The sequence below is a fragment of the Pleurodeles waltl genome, chromosome 4_1 (genome assembly GCF_031143425.1).
Source record: "Pleurodeles waltl isolate 20211129_DDA chromosome 4_1, aPleWal1.hap1.20221129, whole genome shotgun sequence".
Lineage (NCBI taxonomy): Eukaryota > Metazoa > Chordata > Amphibia > Caudata > Salamandridae > Pleurodeles > Pleurodeles waltl.
Window position 1 is genome coordinate 19,536,705 of NC_090442.1, and position 26,646 is coordinate 19,563,350.

General features: G+C 46.9%; 1 protein-coding gene across 2 annotated transcripts in view; it reads left to right on the top strand.

Moving 5' to 3' along the window:
• The window catches only part of LOC138287261 (zinc finger protein 1-like), a 94,960-nt gene that overhangs the window by 38,141 nt on the left and 30,173 nt on the right, over positions 1-26,646 (top strand). The window contains exons 3-4 of one of the 2 annotated variants that reach the window (XR_011202182.1): positions 20,799-20,870; positions 22,056-22,151. Coding sequence is in view for 1 of the 2 variants with exons in the window: in XM_069227621.1 (XP_069083722.1) it covers positions 20,708-20,870; positions 22,056-22,151 (259 nt within the window). In the remaining variant the exon portion in view is untranslated. Of the gene's footprint in view, positions 1-17,492; positions 20,871-22,055; positions 22,152-26,646 lie in introns of those variants that run through there. The other variant, XM_069227621.1, reaches the window with a different exon arrangement.

The following is a 26,646-nucleotide window of genomic DNA, read 5'->3' on the forward strand; positions in this document are numbered from 1 at the left end:
GCATCAAGGGTTAAACTAATGCCTGGTAGTGCTGGTGTCTGCATGACCCAGCCAGTCCAAGTATCTCCTGTACGACTCTGTGTTCCTGTTCTTTATCTGGGGATGAAATCCAAATCCCCCGGGCAGCGGTGCCAATGCATTCTGATGCAAGTGAGACTAAACAGAGTTCCACTCATACATGGGAGCATCTATGCCACGAACACGAACAAGACGCAGGTTTTTCAATCTCTGGCCCAGCAGTTGTCACAGGACATGCTGATTGCAATGCTCCTAGGAGGGGTTTATAATTGTGTGGAACATGTGACCCTGGCTCGGTCAGTTCACTCTCTTATTGATTCCCAAGTAGTAAAATGAACTCATGAACTCTAGACTATTGAGAATGAGCGACAAACTGAGATTTAGCTGATGTCTGTAGACTAAGACATAATCCTCTCATTCACCAGTTTATGATCTACTTGTCCAGCTGGAAAGATTGATGTGCTCCCCAGAGTTAGTGAGAACATCACATACATAGAGTATTTGACCTGAAAATTGCTGGACGCAGCCCCTTAATTTTCAGAGTTGTGTGGGGGTGTCAGCTGGCACCAGTTCCAACCTGGAGACTCTCGCCCTTACATTCGTGCAAACATATGTTTAGAGGTCCCTTGGGCAATGCAACTGGGAAATGTTTCTGATTCGATCACAGCACCAGACACCACATTAACACAGGGTAGGAAGTGTTTAAGGTTGTGTTACGGGGCTTTCGCATATGTCAAACAATAGGAGTGAAAAACTCCATAAAAAACAAATGGACCAAACTAGAAGGCAGCATCTATGCGCTGGAAAGGGACCTCCCTGTAGACCCCTTGATTCAACCCAGATTAATGACTGAAAATGAGAAACAGGCATCTGTGGTGGAGCAATAAAGGGCTCTGACTTATCGGAAACGCTTGGACTCCACCCATGCCGAGAGAGACGGAGCAGGAAAACTGCTGGCCTTGTTGATACAACCTAAATGGAAGAGTTGCTCAGTGACTCAGATTTAGGTGGGGGGCAGAGCCACGCCACCGACCACAATGGCTGTGCAGTGCTGCAGCTCCAGCGGAGAGGCTTTCAAACAGTGCTGGATGAGCCAGCACATGCTCCGTTGTGGACCCTGAGGTGCTCCGCAGATGTCCAGAACAGCACCTGTACGGCGATGGTGTTTCTGAGAGCGCAGGCATCCTCCTTGCTGCATACAGAGCGAGCGCTTCTGGAACCGGCCTGCACCTCGGAGGCCCTGTGGTGACTGGGGCTGCGGGTGAGCCTGAGGCACAAAGCCACGGGCCTGCGTGGTGCAGCTTATCGATTGCCCCAGCCACACTCCCACGCCTCAGCCATCCTGCTGGCCACATTCCTGGGGGATGAACTGGAGGCCGCCCGCCCTCAGGATTATTAGCAGCCCCTGCACGGGGCTCAAGTTGGCTGCCGCCAGAGCCTAGACTTCTGAAAGGCCCAAGTCACCGCTGCAGCACGTGGCTGGTAGGGCGCTGTAAGCGGTGCGCATTGCATACACTCTCTTAATCACCATGCCACCAATCCACGCTACTCCTGCAGTGGGCCGCAGCCCATGAGAATATTCACACGGAGCGGCCAAACACCCTTCCTGACTGCTCCCAAGTTGACCCTGCGCCCTGCCATCATCACCTGTGCAATGCGCCATTGGCCACAAGTGATACCTGGCACAAACCTACCTTTGCTACAGGCTGGGCACTCCTGATGTACTCGCTTGCGACACAGGCAACCACATGGGCAGGCTGATGATGGTGGATGCAACAAAATAATGAGAGAGGGACCGGGAGATTTAGAGGTCCAGTGTACGGCCTCCCAAAATAGACATTATAAATCAAAAGGTACACTGTTCCTATTGAAAATGAACTATAGAGTGAAAGGAATGTCTCCAGGAGCAAGAACCCTCATGCATCACAGTGGATGACTGGCTTCATCATTGGGAAAGCTCCTCGTTAGGCCGGTACTGCAATGCCTAACGGGCTCCCCCAGTCCCCAGTCTGGCATGCCTTTATATGTATGATTTTGAAAGGAAATACATTCTAACATCAACGAACCTTTTCAAAAAAGACATAAATCTATGGAAACGTTACATAGATGATATTTTGATCATCTGGCAGGGTCCCCTTACATCAGCTGAGGAGTTTATATCTTGGATTAATTCCCTTGATCCTTTTCTAAAATTCACGGCTTCTATGTCCACCACTCAACTACTTTTTTTAGACTTACTGATCACCATTGATAAAGGTCTATTGAGCACGAGCACCTATCATAAACCGACAGATCGAAATAGCCTTCTCTTATATGAAAGCCACCATCCAAAAGCCCTAAGGGATAATTTACCAGTGGGCCAATTTTTACGATTAAGGCGCAACTGTAGCCTTATTCAGGAATACGACCGACAGGCCGACACCCTTCAAACCAAACTCTGTGACCGTCATTACCCAACTAAGATTGTAAATGCTGCTCGAAAAAGAGCTAGAAACAACCACAGGGAATGTTTACTTGAGAAAAACATAAAAAATCCCCAGTCAAAAATAACCTGTGTAACTACATTCACCCCTTTATCTAATACGATCAAAAAGGTGCTTAACAACCGTTGGTCGATTCTAGAAAGTGGTGGCTCGACCATACCAAAACCCCTTTTTGCTTTTAAACGTACTTCCAACATAAAAGACATAGGCCCTCATTCTGACCTTGGCGGGCGGCGGAGGCCGCCCGCCAAAGTCCCGCCGTCAGGTTACCGTTCCGCGGTCGAAAGACCGCGGCGGTAATTCTGACTTTCCCGCTGGGCTGGCGGGCGGTCGCCTTCAGACCGCCAGCCAGCCCAGCGGGAAAGAGGCTTCCACGATGAAGCCGGCTCGGAATCGAGCCGGCGGAGTGGAAGCTGTGCGACGGGTGCAGTTGCACCCGTCGCGTATTTCACTGTCTGCGCAGCAGACAGTGAAATACATGTAGGGGCCCTCTTACGGGGGCCCCTGCAATGCCCATGCCAGTGGCATGGGCACTGCAGGGGCCCCCAGGGGCCCCGCGACCCCCCCTACCGCCATCCGGATCTCGGCGGTCCGACCGCCGGGATCTGGATGGCGGTAGGGGGGGTCGGAATCCCCGCGGCGGTGCAGCAAGCTGCGCCGCCGCGGAGGATTCAATGGGGCCGCGGTACACTGGCGGGACCCCGCCAGTGGTGCCGGTCCGACCGCGGCTTTACCGCCGCGGTCGGAATCCCCATTGGAGCACCGCCGGCCTGTCGGCAGTGCTCCCGCGGTCCTCCGCCCTGGCGGTCAAAGACCGACAGGGTCAGAATGACCACCATAGTGATCCATACACGTCCACAAATACGCGACATTCCAAAACAAAGAACTCTATGGGATCTTCCACCTGTTGAGGGTCATTTTCCCTGTGGCAACTGCAACGTGTGCCCGTTGACAAATAAAACGACATCGCTTGATCTTGACCCTATTGGAAAATGGTTCCTAAGAAGACATACTAATTGCAACTCAAAAAACTGTATATATATGATCACATGTCCCTGTGGCCTACGTTACGTAGGGATGACAACTCGACCAGTGAGGATACGTATAAATGAGCACAGGAGCAACATTAGATGCCAGAGAATAACTACGAAACTTTGTGCCCATTTTTTGGAGACCCCCCATTCGCCAGATGAACTACAATGGGTGGTCCTGGAAGCTCCTAAAAACCTCCCTAACGGTTCGAAATCACTCTTCAGAATAGAACAGAGATGGATTTTCAAATTAGGGACAATGTTACGGGGATTAAACGATGACATACCTTGGTCCGCTCTCTCGACATAATTCCCCTTATGATGAATAACATATCTAAGATCTTTTGCTATAATTACTACTCCCTTAAGATTATCATTAAATAATGACCATTGCTGAATTGGCCTTCCTACAGTATTCCCTCTATGATGAACAACATATTGAAGATTTTTTGCGAGGATTATCATTAACAATGACCATTGCTGATTTGGCCTTTCCTATAAGATTCCCCTTTCTTCCTTTTTCCTTTTTTTCTGTATATTTATTTGTTTCGGAATTTAAAATAATAATAATTTTTTCCGATAATTTTTTCCGATTTCTTCCGACATTTTTCTAACACTTAATAGGGCTCCTTATCTCTACCAATCTATTCACAAATACACACTAGTATCAACTATTGAGGGCAATTGGTTTTTTATGACTTCCCCCCCCCCCCTTTTTTTATGTCCGCCTCCGTCTCATATAACCGGATAAACTTTCATTCCGGCATCCGTCCACTTTTCCGTAATTGTAGTCCGTTAACTATTAACGAACTACGAATTCTAGTCTTTTTCTTCTTTTTATTAGCCGCGAGCCAGCTGATACTTCCGGTCTCGCTTGACGAGGGTTTCTCCTTAAAACCCCGTTAGAACGCTGCACTAACGTTCTACATGGCCACAAGTCTGCGGGGTAGGTTAATTAGCCTGCTAAACAAGGAACCACAAGTAAGTCTCTTTGATCCGCTCGTGCCCGCTCGCAGCCGTTGCTTTTTTCGATTCCCGTTTATTTTGTTTTGTTTGAAGATAACTAGGTTTGCGTACAGCGATCCGCGACGGGCTTGTATTTAGAGGTTTGCTTCCGTCTTTGTTGACACACAGCCAACAAGGATTATATTAATACTATACAATATTGTTCTTACCGGAGCATTCTCGATATATGCAATTAATATCACTATTATTTTTTCGTTTTTCGTTTTTATTTAACAACTTCTGATCGAAGTATTCATAATGTCAACAATTAATTAGGCCCATCAATTTATGATGAATTCATTTTACACAACTGATAATAGTACAATTTATTTTCCTATTTTCCTTTCACTAAACTTGGAGCCTCAGCATTGTATTTGTGCATGATCTAATAATATCAATGGTTTTAATGTTGAATCATAGATTTGATCTGGCGAATTGAGAGCTAAGTATTTACCAAAAATTTTGCTAGCCATGTTAATAATTCTTCTTGATTATAAAATACAGAATAAAAGTTCCTTTTTCCTGACTTGTGATCCTTTAAGAACGCTATCCTGAAATTGGGGATGGTAAGCTTTTTTGATTCATTTTTGCTTTCACTAGAGTAAGCCACTGTCATCACACTAACTTCACATGCGCACTAATTTTGCAATTTTTACTATATAAATTGATTATGATTATATCTTATCTTCTTAGGGTGAACTTTTTTGCACAAGTAGAACTAAGTAAGTGACTACTTATCTTTAGATACCACTGAGTATTTGTTCTAATATTTGTGGAGTAGACTTTCTTCTTTTTTCGGTCCTGAGGAAGCGTCATGGGATCCGATTGGACCATTTGGACGCGAAACATGTAGACCTGCTATAGAGAGATACCATAGATTGTCTATCCTCTTTTTTGGGAGTAGGTGATCATTATTTATCACCCACTACTCTCTGATTTTGTTTTTAACCTTGGTCTTCATCAGATAAAACAGATTAAAACTATGATTGACAATCACTGGTGATGAACCAATTTTAACTTTTCTCTTTCACTCCATTGACATATGGGTATTCCCTATTGGGCACCCACTCAAACCAATTCAATGTTTTGAAAGTGCTACTATTTGAGCACACCGGTTAAGAGCACCCCCTCTGGGGGAGCCCGTTAGGCATTGCAGTACCGGCCTAACGAGGAGCTTTCCCAATGATGAAGCCAGTCATCCACTGTGATGCATGAGGGTTCTTGCTCCTGGAGACATCCCTTTCACTCTATAGTTCATTTTCAATAGGAACAGTGTACCTTTTGATTTATACTGATGATGGTGGATGCCTACAAGGCCTGAATCAAGCTTCCATCTATGATTTTCACCACACCTACTCTCACCCCGCCTCACCCCATCGGCAGGTGGTGCCAACTGCCCTCCCACACTGTGAGACCCCAAACAGCGAAAGCTTCCATTCGAGAAAACCAGGCCGCCCACCCTGACAGACATCTTGGCTGCCATAGAGATCGGCGTGATGGAGGGAGACTGGGTCGGAACAAACCTGGGACCTGGGTGTGATCCTGGCTGAACTCCGTTCCGGGTTTCATGCAAACGATTCCTGCTTCAATAGAATTGTTACTCATCTGGACCGGATGGAGGAGTGCCTAGAATGACAAGACAAGCAGATAGAAGAGGCAGGAGAACTCTCTGGCACGCTTGAAGATAATACCACTAAGATGGAGAAAAGACTGGTGAAGCAGGAATCCAGAATGCGCACTATAGCCGTCAAGAAAGAGGATTTGGAGGTGTGCGATCACCACAACAATCTCTGCATACTAGGTCTTGCGGTGTACACTGACACAGGACACTTGGACCTCTTTGTCAATAGGCTTCTCACTGAGCTACTTGGTTGTCAGAACTTTACTACTACATTTGTGGTAGAGCGGACCCATAGAACTTTAGGACCGCATTCGGTCCTGAGTGCAACACCCCATCCAGTCGTTGCTCGATTACTTAATTTCAGAGACTGTAACATCACATTACGACTGGCAAGGAAACTGGGCCTCCTTCAGTATCAGGGTATGTTGATTTTCCTATTGCCCGACTTTACCATGGCAGTGCAGGAAGCTCAGCGAAGTTTACTGACGCCAAAAAGAGTTGAGACTGTATTATGGTATGCTGTACCCTGCGAGACTCCGGGTCGACATCAATAGTAAAACATGCATCTTCGATTCCCCCGCAGATGCCCTGGACTTCTGCAAAACGAATACTGGAACTCAAACTCCCCCAGGGCAGGATTTGCCCACCTGATTCCCTGCCCAGATACACATATGCCACCAGAATGGAGTTGTTCCCCCCCATACCCCCCCCCCCCAGATTGACTGGACATTCCACACCTTGACCTTATAACCTGAAACACCACCATCAAGTGGATCCAATTACTCTGGCCCACAAAGCAGAGGCTGAAGTAGATGTGGTGAACAGTATCCTGTACCCCCAACTCACCTATGGTGGCTCCCAACACCTTGGGGTTATCCTGTACCACAATTTCAACCCCCTCCAATCTATAATCCTACTTTGTAGAGCAGGGCCGAGGCATATCAAGAGGCTGTCATACATTAGAGCCCCTCACTGTCACCTTGCCGCATACAGAGCATGATGAAAGGGGACCCTCAACCAGGTACGAGCAGTGAAACAAACTAGTCATTAACTGCAGCAACCGCGTCCTAACACCTCTAGAAACCAGGTTGCTGAGAAAAAGGCTAGGATTTGTCCACACATAAAAAGGGGATACGTTCCAGATACACAAAGAGCTCTTGCAGTTCTTTCGTAAAATACGCCTGCATTTGTTCTTCACTGACAGTACTGAGATCAACACCAGGGATTTGCAACCAAATACAACCTTCAGAAATAAATCCACATTCAACCCACCCTCTTGCATGATCCCCAAACGAGGTATTGACCTTTGAAAAGGCAGTACTGAAAGATTTTGAGAGCAACAAGAAAATGGCCAAACCCGTTTTTTAAATCTCTCTTTAGTGGAACAGTCATCCATTAACACTCTCAGCACGGACACTACAATCACTAATAAACCGGCTGACGAAGGCGGCGCAGTTGTCATCCTTGACACCGTTACCTATAGGGCCGAATGCCTTAAGCAGCTGAGTGTGAGAAGTTCCTATCCACCTCTCAAACGCGACCCTACCAAGCAGTTACAATCCACTATCAAGCTGTTGCTAAAGGAAGCCAAAGGAAGCTGACTTTCTTTCTGCAAGTGACCCTGTTTTACTTTACTTCTGCACACTCCCTAACATTCAATAACCACAACGGCCTCCTCCCACCAGACCTATTATCTCAGGCATTGGTTCCTTACTCAAACCACTGTCCCAGTTTGTTGATTTCTTCTAAAGACCCCTTGTCCGTGAGATGCCCACCTACCTATAAGACACTGAAGATGTCCTCAAAAGCCTCAATGGCCTTGCCTTTGACACAGAGACTGATTTCTTGATCTCTTTTGATGGCGAGTCGCTCTACACATGCCTCCCCAAGATCAGACTATTGCTACTGTACAGTCCATGATTCGGGCTACTGCCCATTACTTTCTTACATCTGTTTCTTTCACCATGAAATGTGCCCATCTGGCCACGAAAGAAAACTATTTCCGTTTTGAAGACCACTTGTATTTGCAAACTTCTGGAACCTCCATGTCCAGCACCTTCGCCCCCAGTCTGGTAAATGTATACACGCATGCTTTTGAGACATGTTCTCTCTCCTGGCAATCTATACCGCTCCAACATCAAGGTTTGGAAGCAGTTCATTGAAGATATTTTTGTTAGCTCGTGTGGAAACGCAACTTCCATCACATTCTGAACTCTCAGAATAATTTCCTGAGATTCGCATACGAGTATAGCAAAGAGAATCTCCCCTTCCTTGACCTCCTGATCCATTCCTCAGCAGGCCTTTTGGAAATCGAACTGTATAAGAACCCCATGGCACAGAACACCTTACTTTCGTACCACAGCTTTCACCCAAGTCCCTGAGGGCCAATCTCCCATTTGGCCAGTTCCTGTGCCTCATACTCAATTGTTCTCAAGTTCATAAATTCAGAGAACACGACAAAAGTCTGTCATAAACTCTGTCCATCCATTTCTTAGACAGACAGTATCCTGCTCCGCTAATTCATGCGTTCTAAAACAACAGATGATGGACGGAATGCAGAACAAATCAAACATTCACCCCCAGTCACAGATCTGGGTTTAATCCATCATTTTTTTTGCTTGCCATGCCATTCCAGTTTAGACCCAGCCATATACAAATCAGTCTTGAGCCTGTTTCCCATGGGAACAGTCCAGCCCGAACTGCCAGGGCAGGTCTGTGACTCGGGGTGAATGTTTGATTTGTTCTGCATTCCGGCCATCATCTGTTGTTTTTTCATTTGCCACTAATACATGCAACAGCTAAGAGAGCCAGGAATAATAACCAGAAAACACCCTGTCTCTCATGAAGCACGAGCGTCTCTCTCACTCTGTCTCTCCTGAAGAGAATCTCCTGAAGTCCATCTCTCACATTATGTTTTGTGAGGGGAGTGAGGACTTCTCTCACATTGTAAGGGTGTGCACATCTGTCACTTTGTTTGTCTTGGAATTTTTGGACTGTGCCTGACACGCTCCACCCATAAACGTGTATTGATAAACATGTGTTGTGTGAGACAAACAGCAGATTCTGCTCAGTACTGTATATTGCCCCTTGTATTATTATTAATTTGTGATTTCTTTCTTTAATAGGCCCTCTAATTGCTAGCACTGTCTTTTCATTGATAACGAAAGGAACACAACTGCTCCACCCTCTGGACAACACTGAGTCCGAGAGAAGAAACAGTGTCACATGCTCCCCAAGTAAGCAAGGGGTGCTTTAGCCTTGATGTAAGAATGACAGCTTCATGCATATGGGACACGTGTGCTCACTAGACAAGGCACTGCTTCCCAATCACAGAAATGACCACTCACTCATAGAGGCACACACGAGGTGTATGTTCTCACTAGACAAGGCACCGCTTACCGATTACAGAAGTGACCACACACGGAGGCACACACAAAGTGTATGTACTCACTAGGCAAGGCACTGCTTCCCAATCACGGCAGTGACCACACACTCATGGAGGCACACACACAGTGTATGTCCTCACTAGACAAGGCACTGTTTACCGATTAAAGAAGTGACCACACACGGGGGCACACAAAAAGTGTATGTACTCACTAGGCAAGTGTAGGAAAGTACCATCTTGCCTGGCATGTTACCCTCATATTTCACTGTATATATGTTGTTTTAGTTGTATGTGTCACTGGGACCCTGCCAGCCAGGGCCCCAGTGCTCATAAGTGTGCCCTGAATGTGTTACCTGTGTTATGACTAACTGTCTCACTGAGGCTCTGCTAACCAGAACCTCAGTGGTTATGCTCTCTCATTTCTTTCCAAATTGTCACTAACAGGCTAGTGACCAATTTCACCAATTTACATTGGCATACTGGAACACCCTTATAATTCCCTAGTATATGGTACTGAGGTACCCAGGGTATTGGGGTTCCAGGAGATCCCAATGGGCTGCAGCATTTCTTTTGCCACCCATAGGGAGATCTGACAATTCTTACACAGGACTGCCAGTGCAGCCTGAGTGAAATAACGTCCACGTTATTTCACAGCCATTTTACACTGCACTTAAGTAACTTATAAGTCACCTATATGTCTAACCTTTACCTGGTAAAGGTTGAGTGCTAAGTTACTTAGTGTGTGGGCACCCTGGCACTAGCCAAGGTGCCCCCACATTGTTCAGGGCAAATTCCCCGGACTTTGTGAGTGCGGGGACACCATTACACGCGTGCACTACACATATGTCACGACATATGTATAGCGTCACAATGGTAACTCCGAACATGGCCATGTAACATGTCTAAGATCATGGAATTGTCACCCCAATGTCATTCTGGCATTGGGGAGACAATTCCATGATCCCCCGAGTCTCACTGCAGCTGCTGCTGCTGCCAACCCCTCAGACAGGTTTCTGCCCTCCTGGGGTCCAGCCAGGCTTGGCCCAGGAAGGCAGAACAAAGGACTTCCTCAGAGAGAGGGTGTTACACCCTCTCCCTTTGGAAAAGGGTGTCAGGGCTGGGGAGGAGTAGCCTCCCCCAGCCTCTGGAAATGCTTTGATGGGCACAGATGGTGCCCATCTCTGCATAAGCCAGTCTACACCGGTTCAGGGATCCCCCAGCCCTGCTCTGGCGCGAAACTGGACAAAGGAAAGGGGAGTGACCACTTCCCTGACCTGCACCTCCCCTGGGAGGTGCCCAGAGCTCCTCCAGTGTGCTCCAGACCTCTGCCATCTTGGAAACAGAGGTGCTGCTGGCACACTGGACTGCTCTGAGTGGCCAGGGCCAGCAGGTGACGTCAGAGACTCCTTCTGATAGGCTCTTACCTGTGTTGCTAGCCTATCCTCCTTCCTAAGTAGCCAAACCTCCTTTTCTGGCTATTTAGGGTCTCTGCTTTGGGGAATTCTTTAGATAACGAATGCAAGAGCTCATCAGAGTTCCTCTGCATCACTCTCTTCACCTTCTGCCAAGGAATCGACCGCTGACTGCTCTGGACGCCTGCAAAACTGCAACAAAGTAGCAAAGACGACTACTGCAACCTTGTATCGCTGATCCAGCCGCCTTCTTGACTGTTTCCCTGGTGGTGCATGCTGTGGGGGTAGTCTGCCTCCTCTCTGCACTAGAAGCTCCGAAGAAATCTCCTGTGGGTCGACGGAATCTTCCCCCTGCAACCGCAGGCACCAAAAGACTGCATCACCGGTCCTCTGGGTCCCCTCTCAGCACGACGAGCGTGGTCCCTGGAACTCAGCAACTCTGTCCAAGTGACTCCCACAGTCCAGTGACTCTTCAGTTCAAGTTTGGTGGAGGTAAGTCCTTGCCTACCCACGCTAGACTGCATTGCTGGGTACCGCGTGATTTGCAGCTGCTCCGGCTCCTGTGCACTCTTCCAGGATTTCCTTTGTGCACAGCCAAGCCTGGGTCCCTGACACTCTAACCTGCAGTGCACGACCTCCTGAGTTGTCCTCCGGCGTCGTGGGACCTTCCTTTGTGACTTCGGGTGAGCTCCGGTTCACTCTTCTTCATAGTGCCTGTTCTGGCACTTCTGCGGGTGCTGCTTGCTTCTGAGTGGGCTCCTTGTCTTGCTGGGCGCCCCCTCTGTCTCCTGACGCAATTGGCGACATCCTGGTCCCTCCTGGGCCACAGCAGCATCCAAAAACCCTAACCGCGACCCTTGCAGCTAGCAAGGCTTGTTTGCGGTCTTTCTGCACGGAAACACCTCTGCAAGCTTCTTCACGACGTGGGACATCCATCCTCCAAAGGGGAAGTTCCTAGTCCTCTTCGTTCTTGCAGAATCCACAGCTTCTACCATCCGGTGGCAGCTTCTTTGCACCCTCAGCTGGCATTTCTTGGGCATCTGCCCACTCACGACTTGAGTGTGACTCTTGGACTTGGTCCCCTTGTTCCACAGGTACTCTCGTCTGGAAATCCATTGTTGTTGTATTGCTGGTGTTGGTCTTCCTTGCAGAATTCCCCTATCACGACTTCTGTGCTCTCTGGGGAACTTAGGTGCACTTTGCACCCACTTTTCAGGGTCTTGGGGTGGGCTATTTTTCTAACCCTCACTGTTTTCTTACAGTCCCAGCGACCCTCTACAAGGTCACATAGGTTTGGGGTCCATTCATGATTCGCATTCCACTTTTGGAGTATATGGTTTGTGTTGCCCCTATACCTATGTGCTCTCATTGCAATCTATTGTGACTGCACATTGCTTGCATTGCTTTCTATTGCTATTACTGCATATCTTGTGTATATTTGCTATCCTCATACTGAGGGTACTCACTGAGATACTTTTGGCATATTTTCATAAAAATAAAGTACCTTTATTTTTAGTATATCTGTGTATTGTGTTTTCTTATGATATTGTGCATATGACACCAGTGGTATAGTAGGAGCTTTGCATGTCTCCTAGTTCAGCCTAAGCTGCTCTGCTAAGCTACCCTTTTCTATCAGCCTAAGCTGCTAGACACCTCTTCTACACTAATAAGGGATAACTGGACCTGGTGCAAGGTGTAAGTACCCCTTGGTACTCACTACAAGCCAGGCCAGCCTCCTACAGCAAGGCACTGCTTCCCAATCACGTCAGTGACCAAACACTCATGGAGGCAGACACAAGGTGTATGTCCTCACTAGGCAAGGCACTGCTTACCGATTACAGAAGTGACCACACACGGGCACACACAAGGTGTATGTACTCACTAGACAAGGCACTGCTTACCGATTACAGAAGTGACCACACACAGGGGCACACACAAAGTGTATGTACTCACTAGGCAAGGCACTGCTTCCCAATCACGGCAGTGACCACACACTCATGGAGGCACACACAGTGTATGTCCTCACTAGACAAGGCACTGCTTATTGACCACAGCATTGAACACACACTCATGGAGGCACACATAAGGTGTATGTCCTCACTAGACAATGCACTACTGATCACAGCAATGAGTACACACACATAGAGGCACACACAAGGTATATATCCTCACTAGACAATGCACTGCTTATTGGCTGAAGCATTGAACACACACTCATGGAGACACACACAAGGTGTATGTCCTCACTAGACAAGGCACTGCTTACCGATTAAAGAAGTGACCACACACGGGGGCACACATAAGGTGTATGTCCTCACTAGACAAGGCACTGCTTACCGATTAAAGAAGTGACCACACACAGGGGCACACACAAGGTGTATGTCCTCACTAGACAATGCACTACTGATCACAGCAATGAGTACACAGACATGGAGGCACACACAAGGTGTATGTCCTCACTAGACAATGCACTGCTTATTGACCACAGCATTGAACACACACTCATGGAGACACACACAAGGTGTATGCCCTCACTAGACAATGCACTACTGATCACAGCAATGAGTACACACTCATGGAGGCACACACAAGGTGTATGTCCTCACTAGACAATGCACTACTGATCACAGCAATGAGTACACACACACGGGGGCACACACAAGGTGTATGTCCTCACTAGACAATGCACTGCTGATGACAGCAATTAGTACACACTCATGGAGACACACATAAGGTGTATGTCCTCACTAGACAATGCACTACTGATCACAGTAATGAGTACACACACATGGAGGCACATGTAAGGTGAATGTCCTCACTAGACAATGTACTACTGATCACAGCAATGGCCCACACACACATGGAGACACACACAAGGTGTATGTCCTCACTAGGCAAGGCACTGCTTCCCAATCACAGAAATGACCACTGACTCATGGAGGCACACACGAGGTGTATGTCCTCACTAGACAAGGCACTGCTTACCGAATAAAGAAGTGACCACACACGGGGGCACACATAAGGTGTATGTCCTCACTAGACAATGCACTACTGATCACAGCAAAGAGTACACACACATGGAGGCACACGTAAGGTGTATGTCCTCACTAGACAATGCACTACTGATCACAGCAAAGAGTACACACACATGGAGGCACACACAAGGTGTATGTCCTCACTAGGCAAGGCACTGCTTATTGGCTGCAGCATTGAACACACACTCATGGAGGCACGCATAAGGTGTATGTCCTCACTAGACAATGCACTACTGATCACAGCAATGGCCCACACACACATAGAGGCACACGTAAGGTGTATGTCCTCACTAGACAATGCACTACTGATCACAGCAAAGAGTACACACACATGGAGGCACACACAAGGTGTATGTCCTCACTAGGCAAGGCACTGCTTATTGGCTGCAGCATTGAACACACACACATGGAGGCACACATAAGGTGTATGTCCTCACTAGACAATGCACTACTGATCACAGCAATGAGTACACACACATGGAGGCACATGTAAGGTGTATGTCCTCACTAGACAATGCACTACTGATCACAGCAATGAGTACACACTCATGGAGGCACACACAAGGTGTATGTCCTCACTACACAATGCACTGCTTACCGATTAAAGAAGTGACCACACACGGGGGCACATACACAGTGTATGTCCTCACTAGGCAAGGCACTGCTTATTGACCGCAGCATTGAACACACACACACGGGGGCACACACAAGGTGTATGTCCTCACTAGACAATGCACTACTGATCACAGCAATGAGTACACACACATGGAGGCACACATAAGGTGTATGTCCTCACTAGACAATGCACTACTGATCACAGCAATGAGTACACACACATGGAGGCACATGTAAGGTGTATGTCCTCACTAGACAATGCACTACTGATCACAGCAATGAGTACACACTCATGGAGGCACACACAAGGTGTATGTCCTCACTACACAATGCACTGCTTACCGATTAAAGAAGTGACCACACACGGGGGCACATACACAGTGTATGTCCTCACTAGGCAAGGCACTGATTATTGACCGCAGCATTGAACACACACACACGGGGGCACACACAAGGTATATATCCTCACTAGACAATGCACTGCTTATTGGCTGAAGCATTGAACACACACTCATGGAGACACACACAAGGTGTATGTCCTCACTAGACAAGGCACTGCTTACCGATTAAAGAAGTGACCACACACGGGGGCACACATAAGGTGTATGTCCTCACTAGACAAGGCACTGCTTACCGATTAAAGAAGTGACCACACACAGGGGCACACACAAGGTGTATGTCCTCACTAGACAATGCACTACTGATCACAGCAATGAGTACACAGACATGGAGGCACACACAAGGTGTATGTCCTCACTAGACAATGCACTGCTTATTGACCACAGCATTGAACACACACTCATGGAGACACACACAAGGTGTATGCCCTCACTAGACAATGCACTACTGATCACAGCAATGAGTACACACTCATGGAGGCACACACAAGGTGTATGTCCTCACTAGACAATGCACTACTGATCACAGCAATGAGTACACACACACGGGGGCACACACAAGGTGTATGTCCTCACTAGACAATGCACTGCTGATCACAGCAATGAGTACACACTCATGGAGACACACATAAGGTGTATGTCCTCACTAGACAATGCACTACTGATCACAGTAATGAGTACACACACATGGAGGCACATGTAAGGTGAATGTCCTCACTAGACAATGTACTACTGATCACAGCAATGGCCCACACACACATGGAGACACACACAAGGTGTATGTCCTCACTAGGCAAGGCACTGCTTCCCAATCACAGAAATGACCACTGACTCATGGAGGCACACACGAGGTGTATGTCCTCACTAGACAAGGCACTGCTTACCGAATAAAGAAGTGACCACACACGGGGGCACACATAAGGTGTATGTCCTCACTAGACAATGCACTACTGATCACAGCAAAGAGTACACACACATGGAGGCACACGTAAGGTGTATGTCCTCACTAGACAATGCACTACTGATCACAGCAAAGAGTACACACACATGGAGGCACACACAAGGTGTATGTCCTCACTAGGCAAGGCACTGCTTATTGGCTGCAGCATTGAACACACACTCATGGAGGCACGCATAAGGTGTATGTCCTCACTAGACAATGCACTACTGATCACAGCAATGGCCCACACACACATAGAGGCACACGTAAGGTGTATGTCCTCACTAGACAATGCACTACTGATCACAGCAAAGAGTACACACACATGGAGGCACACACAAGGTGTATGTCCTCACTAGGCAAGGCACTGCTTATTGGCTGCAGCATTGAACACACACACATGGAGGCACACATAAGGTGTATGTCCTCACTAGACAATGCACTACTGATCACAGCAATGAGTACACACACATGGAGGCACATGTAAGGTGTATGTCCTCACTAGACAATGCACTACTGATCACAGCAATGAGTACACACTCATGGAGGCACACACAAGGTGTATGTCCTCACTACACAATGCACTGCTTACCGATTAAAGAAGTGACCACACACGGGGGCACATACACAGTGTATGTCCTCACTAGGCAAGGCACTGCTTATTGACCGCAGCATTGAACACACACACACGGGGGCACACACAAGGTGTATGTCCTCACTAGACAATGCACTACTGATCACAGCAATGAGTACACACACATGGAGGCACATGTAAGGTGTATGTCCTCACAGAGGCACACAAAAGGCATGTCTTCTTCATAGGAAACCAGTGCAGCAGTGCAGTCTTACGCAGTGAAACCACTCACAAATGCACACTTAGGGCACAGCTGCTTACCTGCTCCATATAAGGTACCACTTGGAAACTAGCAGTGAGTATGTACTCACACGGGCACGCAGGACATGTGTGTTAATTCATGGTAGATAAGGCACTAGTCACAGACTACGGTAGTCAGCGCGTACGCACAGGGCACATTATTAACCCACAGCGGATAAGGCACTGTTACAGATATGCAGTACGATTAAGCGTACTTTTATGGCACATGTGTTCTCCCAAGCGGATGAGACACCACATCCACTTATGGGCTTAATATGCACTCACAAAAGTACACACACAGGACATGTGTTGAATTGCATGAAACAAGGTACTCATTACAGGTTGTAACAAGGCGCATACACTCACAAAGGGCATACACTTGGCATGTGTGCTGATCCCCAGGAAATAAGGCTTACAGATTGTGGCATTGAGCGAACCTGAGTTTCCACTCGCTGGCCTAGTGGGAAACGTGCTACAGCACCCTCGCAATGTTCACTGTCTGCAAAGCGATCGTGCAGGCCAGGGGGCCCTGCACTGCCCATGCCAAGTGCCCTGGCAGATTAGGACCGCCACCACCTCCAGACTGCTGGGATCTCCAATCCTGACCAAAGAAGAGATTGTCTTAGCAGAGGTAAGAATATTGGAAATATTAAAATACCTCCGCCTTTCTGAATCCTTGTCTTGGGAAATTACCCACAGTAGCCCTCTACAATTTCTACAGCAAGATTGCGCAAATAACATGGAATAGTGTGCATCACCAGTAGTGTTATACTGCCACAAACTTCTGACTCTCAGGAAGACTGTGTCATATTCACCTGTGCAGAAATTGTTGTGCCTCTGCGGGAAACTGGATTGTTAGACTTTCGGGCCTTCAGTCTTGATATAAGCTATGGCTGAACTCAAGCACTGTGTAAACAATCTTGTGCCTAAACATAAAAAAAAGGTTTCTGTGAGGACTTCTAAGCTTACTTTTTGTAGTCCAAGACATGCAATCGCATTCTTCAAACAAAAGTGCATTTGGCATATGTAGTGTTGCACCAAAACAACATTAGAGTTAGTATATAAGTCCAAATTCATATCAAATGTAATTAGCAGAAAACAATTTAACAACTAAAATGTCAGAAGTAAAGGTGATGTACAGATCAGGCAGTATTAAAAAATATACTTGGTTGTTTTGTATTAAATCTTAATAGGTGTTACGTTAAACGTATCAGTCAGTTTTGATTTTCAAAACTGCCTCTAGTAGACATGGCATTGAATCAAAGTGATGCCCCCACCCCCAGATAGGTATTAAGAGAGATTACCCCACAGAATAGGTGTTAAGAAAAAACCCCAGAGTAGGTGTTATGAGACGATAGCCCCGACAGAATAGGTGTTTAGGGAGGGTAACCACACATAATAGGTGTTAAGAGAAGTTAACCCCACAGAATAGGTATTAAGGGACGATAGCCCCACAGAATAGGTCTTAAGAAATGACAGCCCCACAGAACAGGTGTTAAAAGAGGATAGGCCCACAGAATAGGTGTTAAGACAGGATAGCCCCACAGAATAGGTGTTAAGAGAAGATACCCCACAGAACAGGTGTTAAGAGAAGATACCCCACAGAACAGGTGTTAAAAGAGGATACCCCACAGAACAGGTGTTAGGAGAGGATACCCCACAGAATGTGTGTTAAGAGAGGATACCCCACAGAACGTGTGTTAAGAGCGGATACCCCACAGAATAGGTGTTGAGAGGATAGCCCGCAGAAAAGTTGTTGGATACCCCACGGAATGGATGTTAAGAGAGGATACCCCGCAGCATAGGTGTTAAGAGAGGATACCCCACAGAATGGGTTTTAAGAGAGGATACCCCTCAGATTGTGTGTTAAGAGAGGATACCCCACAGAATGTGTGTTAAGAGAGGATACCCCACAGAACAGGTGTTAAAGAGAGGATTACCCCACAGAACAGGTGTTAAGAGAGGATACCCCACAGAATGGGTGTTAAGAGAGGATACCCCACAGAATGTGTGTTAAGAGAGGATACCCCACAGAATGGGAGTTAAGAGAGGATACCCCACAGAATAGGTGTTAAGAGAGGATACCCCACTCAATGGGTGTTAATAGAGGATACCCCACAGAATAGGTATTAAGAGAGGATAACCCACAGAATAGGTGTTAAGAGAGGATACCCCACAGAACGGGTGTTAAGAGAGGATACTCCACAGAATGTGTGTTAAGAGAGGATTACCCCACAGAACAGGTGTTAAGAGAGGATACCCCACAGAATGGGTGTTAAGAGAGGATACCCCACAGAACAGGTGTTAAGAGAGGATACCCCACAGAATGGGTGTTAAGAGAGGATACCCCACAGAACAGGTGTTAAGAGAGGATACTCCACAGAATGTGTGTTAAGAGAGGATACCCCACAGAATGGGAGTTAAGAGAGGATACCCCACAGAATAGGTGTAAAGTGAGGATAACCCCACAGAACAGTTGTTAAGAGAGGATACCATACATAATGGGTGTTAAGAGAGGATACCCTACAGAATGGGTGTTAAGAGAGGATACCCCACAGAATAGATGTTAAGAGAGGATAGCCACACAGAATAGGTGTTAAGAGAGGATACCCCACAGAACAGGTGTTAAGGGAGGATACCCCACAGAATGGGAGTTAAGAGAGGATACCCCACAGAATAGGTGTTAAGAGAGGATACCCCACAGAATAGGTGTTAAGAGAGGATACTCCACAGAATGTGTGTTAAGAGAGGATTACCCCACAGAACAGGTGTTAAGAGAGGATACCCCACAGAATGGGTGTTAAGAGAGGATACTCCACAGAATGTGTGTTAAGAGAGGATACCCCACAGAATGGGAGTTAAGAGAGGATACCCCACAGAATAGGTCTAAAGTGAGGATAACCCCACAGAACAGTTGTTAAGAGAGGATACCATACAGAATGGGTGTTAAGAGAGGATACCCTACAGAATGGGTGTTAAGAGAGGATACCCCACAGAATAGATGTTAAGAGAGGATAGCCCCACAGAATAGGTGTTAAGAGAGGATACCCCACAGAATAGGTGTTAAGGGAGGATACCCCACAGAATGGGAGTTAAGAGAGGATACCCCACAGAATAGGTGTTAAGAGAGGATACCCCACAGAATAAGTGTTAAGAGAGGATACCCCACAGAACAGGTGTAAAGAGAGGATAGCCCCACAGAACAGGTGTTAAGAGAAGATACCCCACAGAACAGGTGTTAAGAGAGGATACCCCACAGAACAGGTGTTAAGAGAGGATACCCCACAGAATAGGCGTTAAGAGAGGATACCCCGCAGAATAGGTGTTAAGAGAGGATACCCCACAGAATGGGTGTTAAGAGAGGATTACCCCACAGAACAGGTGTTAAGAGAGGATACTCCACAGAATGTGTGTTAAGAGAGGATACCCCACAGAATGTGTGTTAAGAGAGGATACCCCACAGAATAGGTATTAAGAGAGGATATGCCACAGAATAGGCGGTGAGAGAGGATACCCCACAGAATAGGTGTTAAGAGAGGATACCCCTCAGATTGTGTGTTAAGAGAGGATACCCCACAGAACAGGTGTTAAGAGAGGATACCCCACAGAACAGGTGTTAAGAGAGGATACCCCACAGAATGGGTGTTGAGAGGATACCCCTAGGAATGGGTGTTAAGAGAGGATTACCCCACAGAACAGGTGTTAAAGAGAGGATAGATTTTCTGAACATGACGTTCTTTCCTTTAGTAGTTTCACTCACTTGCAGCAATGCCTATTTTTACAGAGTAAACAAAAAATGCAAATGTCAAGGTCTTCTGAACTTGTAAAAAGTAATGGTCCTAATCTTATGGGGAGAATATTATTGGTCTAAAATTGTATATTTGTAACAGATGAAACTCAGTCTGTATAAACCTGTAACTGTCGATAAGTTTTTCTACCTGGCTTTCTTTGGTAATACTGCTATTTTATTGAGGAACAAAGAAGAGGCAGCTTCACCTTTTATCGATCGTCTTGCTGAGGAAATTGAAGAGAGCAGCGGCGACCCTGACTTGGGTAAGTCCTAAATTGTTGCACTTCTTGTGTTGGACAATGTGCAGTTGTTTCAAAGTGACCCCTTGGGTGTTCACCTCCAGTTTTTCATTTTTTGGGACTCATCTGCTGGCCCTTGAAGGATTCCAACTCTTTGTTCTCGATACAAGAGAAAGCAGATGCAGCAGGTCAGGGCTCCTCTCTGGTCACAGACGGCAGGTCCAGGCCTCTTCTCCAGAGCTCCAGCGGTACCAGCCTGCGTTAGGTATCCGGCTTTCGGTTTCAAACCACGGGCTACAATTTGAGCAGCAGCCCGCTCAAAGAGGCTTTTTCTTCTGAAAAGTGACAGTCCCTTTTGATATTTTTTACCTCTAGACTTTTACCAGGATCAGCCTGCTTGTAATATCTGACCAGAGCTCCATCACATTCAGCCTCAAATTGTGTACTCTTGTTTTAGACACTACACCTAAGGCTCGGGGAGGGTGCGGGTTTACCCTTGTGTTGGACAGTGTGTCATTGCACCAAAGGCTCACAGAGCGTTCAAGTCTATCATAACTAAAGCAAACAAAAATCCTGCTGAATAAAAAGTTGGAGGTAACAATTTTACCGCTATGATTATAGTACAAGCAGATAATCTTTTAACCCTCTAATTTCTTTATTTGTAGATAGATAAAAGCCACATCCTTTACAACATGAGTAGACACCTTAAAATGAAAGAATTCCAAATTGACATCAGTAACAGCAAGTGAGTCCTCCTTAATTCAACTCAGTGTTCAGAAGTTGAGGTTCTTCTAACACTTTCTACACAATTCACATAACCAGTGCTTGCTTCTGACAAGGGGCTTTATAGATTACCAAAGGGTAAAATACTCTTCCTTCATTTATAAAAAATGAAGTCGTTTGAATAGGTTTGGTTAATTGCCTTTGCAGTTTTTTGTATGCTGCTAGGAAACTGACACCTCTCTGATGTTATTTCCACCGCGGCCGCTGGTGATGTAGATGCAGTTTGTGTAGTTGTGCTTGGACAGTTTTGTTTTTTCTCCTGTACACACTGTGGCATCACTCACCTTTTGTTTTCTGTTCTGTAGCTCATGTTTTAAGGCCTCCTTTCAGATAGTTGATTTTTGGTTATACTTCACAGGTTTCTTAACTCATTGTGTTTATTCTTTCATTCTCTCGTGCAATTATATATGGTGTGTCTCTTTTCAGGGGTTCCACTTATAACAGCAGTGTTTTCACTGAGCACAAGACCAAAGGAGGAATCATGTGTTCAGAAGACAATGGAACCCGAGTTAAGGATTTCAGGTGAGCATGAGAAGAGGTGGTTGTGAATTACAAGACATTAGAGAATGTAACATGTTTTGCTTGTCTGAGAAATAATGCTTGTACATATCCATTGCAACTTTGGGGTGGATTTAAGGGATCATTGTTACAACAATTATTGTAGCAGGTTTTCTTTAAAATGTGACATAAGTTTCAATGGAGGAAAGCGAATATATATCAGTAGTTATACATGTGTATAGATAAGATGTATATATTTTTTTTCAATGAAAAAAAAGGTTGAAGGGACATTGTAGTTAGGTGGAAATGTCAGTTAAGACATACTGTTTTAAACAAACAAAACCACTGAAATATACATGTAACTTTGACTCGTGCCCTAAAGTAACTATAACTTGTACCCGGCCATGCACAGTGTTGTCATCATTGATGTCATAGAACATGTCATGAGTGATGTAATATGGGAAGTAATTAGTAGTTCATGGCGAGTGCACAAGTTAAAGTTACATTAGGGCACGAGGTAGCAGAATTGCCTACCTCAAATAAACGTAGAGGAGATAACTGGAATGACTGTCTTCTGCTGGTGCCAGACGCACCAACACCTCCTCCGATTGACTCAACACTGGACAACATTAGTAAATCTTATATCCTGGTTGAAAGAACTGGATAAAAGATTTGCCCTTCCTATGGCAGTTAGACAAAGAGCCTCATTATGAGTTTGGCAGTCGGAGGAGCCGACCCCCAAGCATTTTACAATGGTTCCTCCGGGCTGACTGGCGGGATCACTGTATTATCCGTTCCCACCAGGCTGACTGGCAGGAACAGTGCTACCATATTGGTCTTGGCTCCCTTAAGAAAGCTGAAGCCAATACCATAGCACAACAGCACCATCGGAATGTGCACTGTCTGCCCATGCCGTGGGCATGGGCAGTGCAGGGGCAGCCATTACTTAGTTTCTTTAACTTTGGCAGAACATACATTCCAGATTATGCTCAATGCATCAAACACCTCTATGATTTAATTTTCCCAGATTTTTCAAGCAAAAAGTCGGACAGTTGAGCAGACGCGCATCCTTAGAGGGTTGCAGCAAGACATGCTAGAAGCAAAACACACACACGACAGCAAAACAAATGTGGTCATCAGAATATTAGCTGGTGCCATTGAGTTCACTTATGTCACCTTTAACGAGGGTGACACAGTGCCCATAGCATACACATCACATTTGTACTCAAACGCAGAACAACGTTTTGAACCCAAAGAAAAGATTCTGACTGCTATACAGATGGCTGTCGTAAAGGAGAGGCCACTTGCCCAAGGGAAACGCATCATTGTAGTTACCCTGGTACCAGCCCTTGAGGCCGTCACCAAAGCAAGCGTCCCTAATGCTAAAGCATTACACCCACGTTGAATTCAGTGGGCAGCCTCCCTGGCTGCCACCGATGTTGATTACATCTTTGATCCAAAACTTCAAACACAAGAGTTTCTCCAGTAGGAGCAGGAGTATCCCACTCCTCTAGATATTTTGCCACTTAACAGATAACAAACTGTCATTTACACTGATGGTTCAGCACAACCAGCTGTAAGTACGAAACATCAATACTCAGTCACTGACTGTCAGCAGAGTGATGAGGGAAGGTGTATCTCACCCTCAAAATACCAACACGCAGACTCTTGGGGACTGCACAGCACGGTTGGCTGAGTGCAAAGCTCTTATGTTTGCACTGGAACATATGGATCCAGAACAGCTCACACAGATTGTGTGTGATTCGTACCAATGTGTCCAGTCGTACAATGATTATTTCAACCACTGGTGGTTGAACGGGTTCATAGACTCAAAGGGGACACAACCACAGAACTCTGGGGGGGAGGGTGGCTGATCTTACGGATAAGCTACCAGATACTCATGTAGTACATGCACTGGGCCATCAAAGTGTAGGAGTACACGTTGTAGAAAATATGCAGTAGCTTTGGCTTCTGTTGCTGCAGTGACTCGTTCTCACACGCGATTGGATAGTGAGATTCAAGTTACAGTGAAAGCTTCAGCTGAGGGCAAGCCTCTTCCAAAAGCATACCTTGCAAAATATTCATACCACATCAGTGCACATAATATTGCCTTTGCGACAATTCCTGGGGTGGTAGATCGAGTGATCCCCAACCAAGACCAGAGATTAGATCTCAACAATGCAGCGCATGTCTGCCCATGCTATTGTGGCGGCCACAATATCATTTTTACAGAAACATTTCTGGTGGCCGTGTCTATACAAACAGGCCAAGCAATATGTCCTTGGCTGTGAGATTGGCCAGCAAATAAAGGGCTCCAACATCAAATGCCCTTCACAGACATCCCTCTTAGTTTCCAATAGGCCACTACAATGTGTGTACCTGGAAGATTGTGGTCCCTTACAACCAGACGGTGCATACAAATACATCTTAGTCGCTGTTGATTCTTGTTCTAGATTCCTGTGGGTATGGCCACAGCGGTCGGCTGACACTTGAACTGTTACTAAAGAACTTGCTGGTCTTTATTGGTACAAATGCGGTTGCAGCATTCCACTTGGACCAGGGCCCTGCTTTTGCCTAGGACATTCAGGGACACCATGAGGGCATTGGGTGGGCAATGGGATTGCCTGAGTGGGTCTGCATGACTGCACGGTCCATGGCTGCCCGGGAGGGAAGTCAATGGCATCTGGAGCCTGCAAGAATGGCCCAGACAGCTGCCAAGGAGAGGGGCAAGGGGTGCAGGAAACCGGTACCAGAAATTCCCTCTGTGAAGGTTGATGGGGTCCCCTGAGCCAAACCAGGGAAGACATTGCTGCCCTAGGTGACTTACCTGAGCTTGCTGGCTGGCAAGTTGAGGGTGGGCCAACCAGAGAGGAATTCTGCAAGGCACAGAGTGTCACTCTGTTGAGGGCTTGAGGCAACAGGCCTCAGCCCAAGCAGCAGATTAAGCCTCTAGGGATCACCTTATCTACTCGGAGCCTAAGGCTCTGGGTACTGGGGCAACACGTGTGGTCCCCAGTGTTACCGAGCCTTCCTACTGGGCCTGGCTCACTGCATATTTAGGACAAGACAATGCCTTTGCCAGGCTTGTCACCCACTTCTATAGGCCCCGAATGCAGACAGGCTCAGATACATTCTGTAGGTCCTGTCCCACCTGCCAGGCCAGTGGGAAGACCGGGAAAAAGCTAAAGGCTCCCCTGATCCCACTCCCCGTCATTGGCACCCCCTTTGAAAGGGTGGGCATCAACATCATTGGTCCATTGGACCCCAAACCTGCCCTGGACAACAAGTTTATCCTGGGTTTGGTGGACCATGCCAGCCACTACCCAGAGGCAATCCCTCTGAGGCCGGTGAATGCACCAGTGGTGACCAGAGCTCTGATGGGGATCTTTGCCCGTGTGGGGTTCTCCAAGGAGATAGTGTCTGACAGAGGCACTAACTTCATGTCTGCATTTTCAACAACTGAGGGACATTACCAGTTCTGGGTAATGTCTTTTGGCTTGAAAAATGCCCCGGCTACCTTCCAGTGGTTGGTTGACTGGGTCCTGGCTGGTAAGGATGCGTTCTGCGCTGCCTATCTAGACAACATTGCTGTCTACAGTGCCAGCTGGGAGGAACACCTGCTCCAGCCCCTGCAACAAGCAGGACTGACAATCAAGGCCAGTAAGTGCCAAATTGGGCAGGGTTCCATGGTGTACTTGGGACGCCTAGTAGGTGGTGGCCAGTTGCAGCCCCCCCAGGCCAAGATTGAGACAATCACGCCTGGCAATCACCTAGAACTCAAACTAAAGTGAGAGCCTTCCTAGGCCTCACTGGTTACCACTGCCGAATTGTTAAGGGTTGTGGCACTGTGGTGGCCCCCTTAACTGAGCTGACTTCCTTGAAGCCTAGGTTGGTGATCTGGACAGAGGCTTGTAAGAAAGCCTTTGATTCTCTCAAGGAAGCCATGTGCACATGGCACCCGTGCTCTGGGCCCCTAATTACCCCAAGGAGTTCACAGTGCAGACAGACTCTTCAAAGCATGCCATTCAGCTGAATGAGGAGGGCCTCGACCAACCAGTAGCCTTCATTAGTAGGAGGTTATTACCATGGGAACAGAGGTGTAGTGCCACTGAAAGAGAAGCATTTGCTGTGGTCTGGGCATTGAAGAAGCTAAGTCCATACCTTTTTGGGGACTCACTATTGGGTTTGGACAGGCCCCTCAAATGGCTCATGCAGATGAGGGGCGAAAATCCTAAACTCTTGAGGTGGTCCATCTCCCTACAGGGGATGGACTTTACAGTGAAGCATAGTTCAGGGACTGACCACGCCAATGCTGATGGTCTCTCCAGATTCTTCCGCCTTAGTGATGAGAGCTTCCAGGGGGTTGGGTAGCTCCCCCTACTTTTAGCTGGGGGCGACACATGTTAGACCTGACAGCCTTGGGGGGGTCATCCCCCAATGTTTTGTCTGCCTCCCTCCACTTTTCCGACACTATTTTAGCTGGTTTTAGGAATCTGCTCACTTGCTAACCAATGCTAAA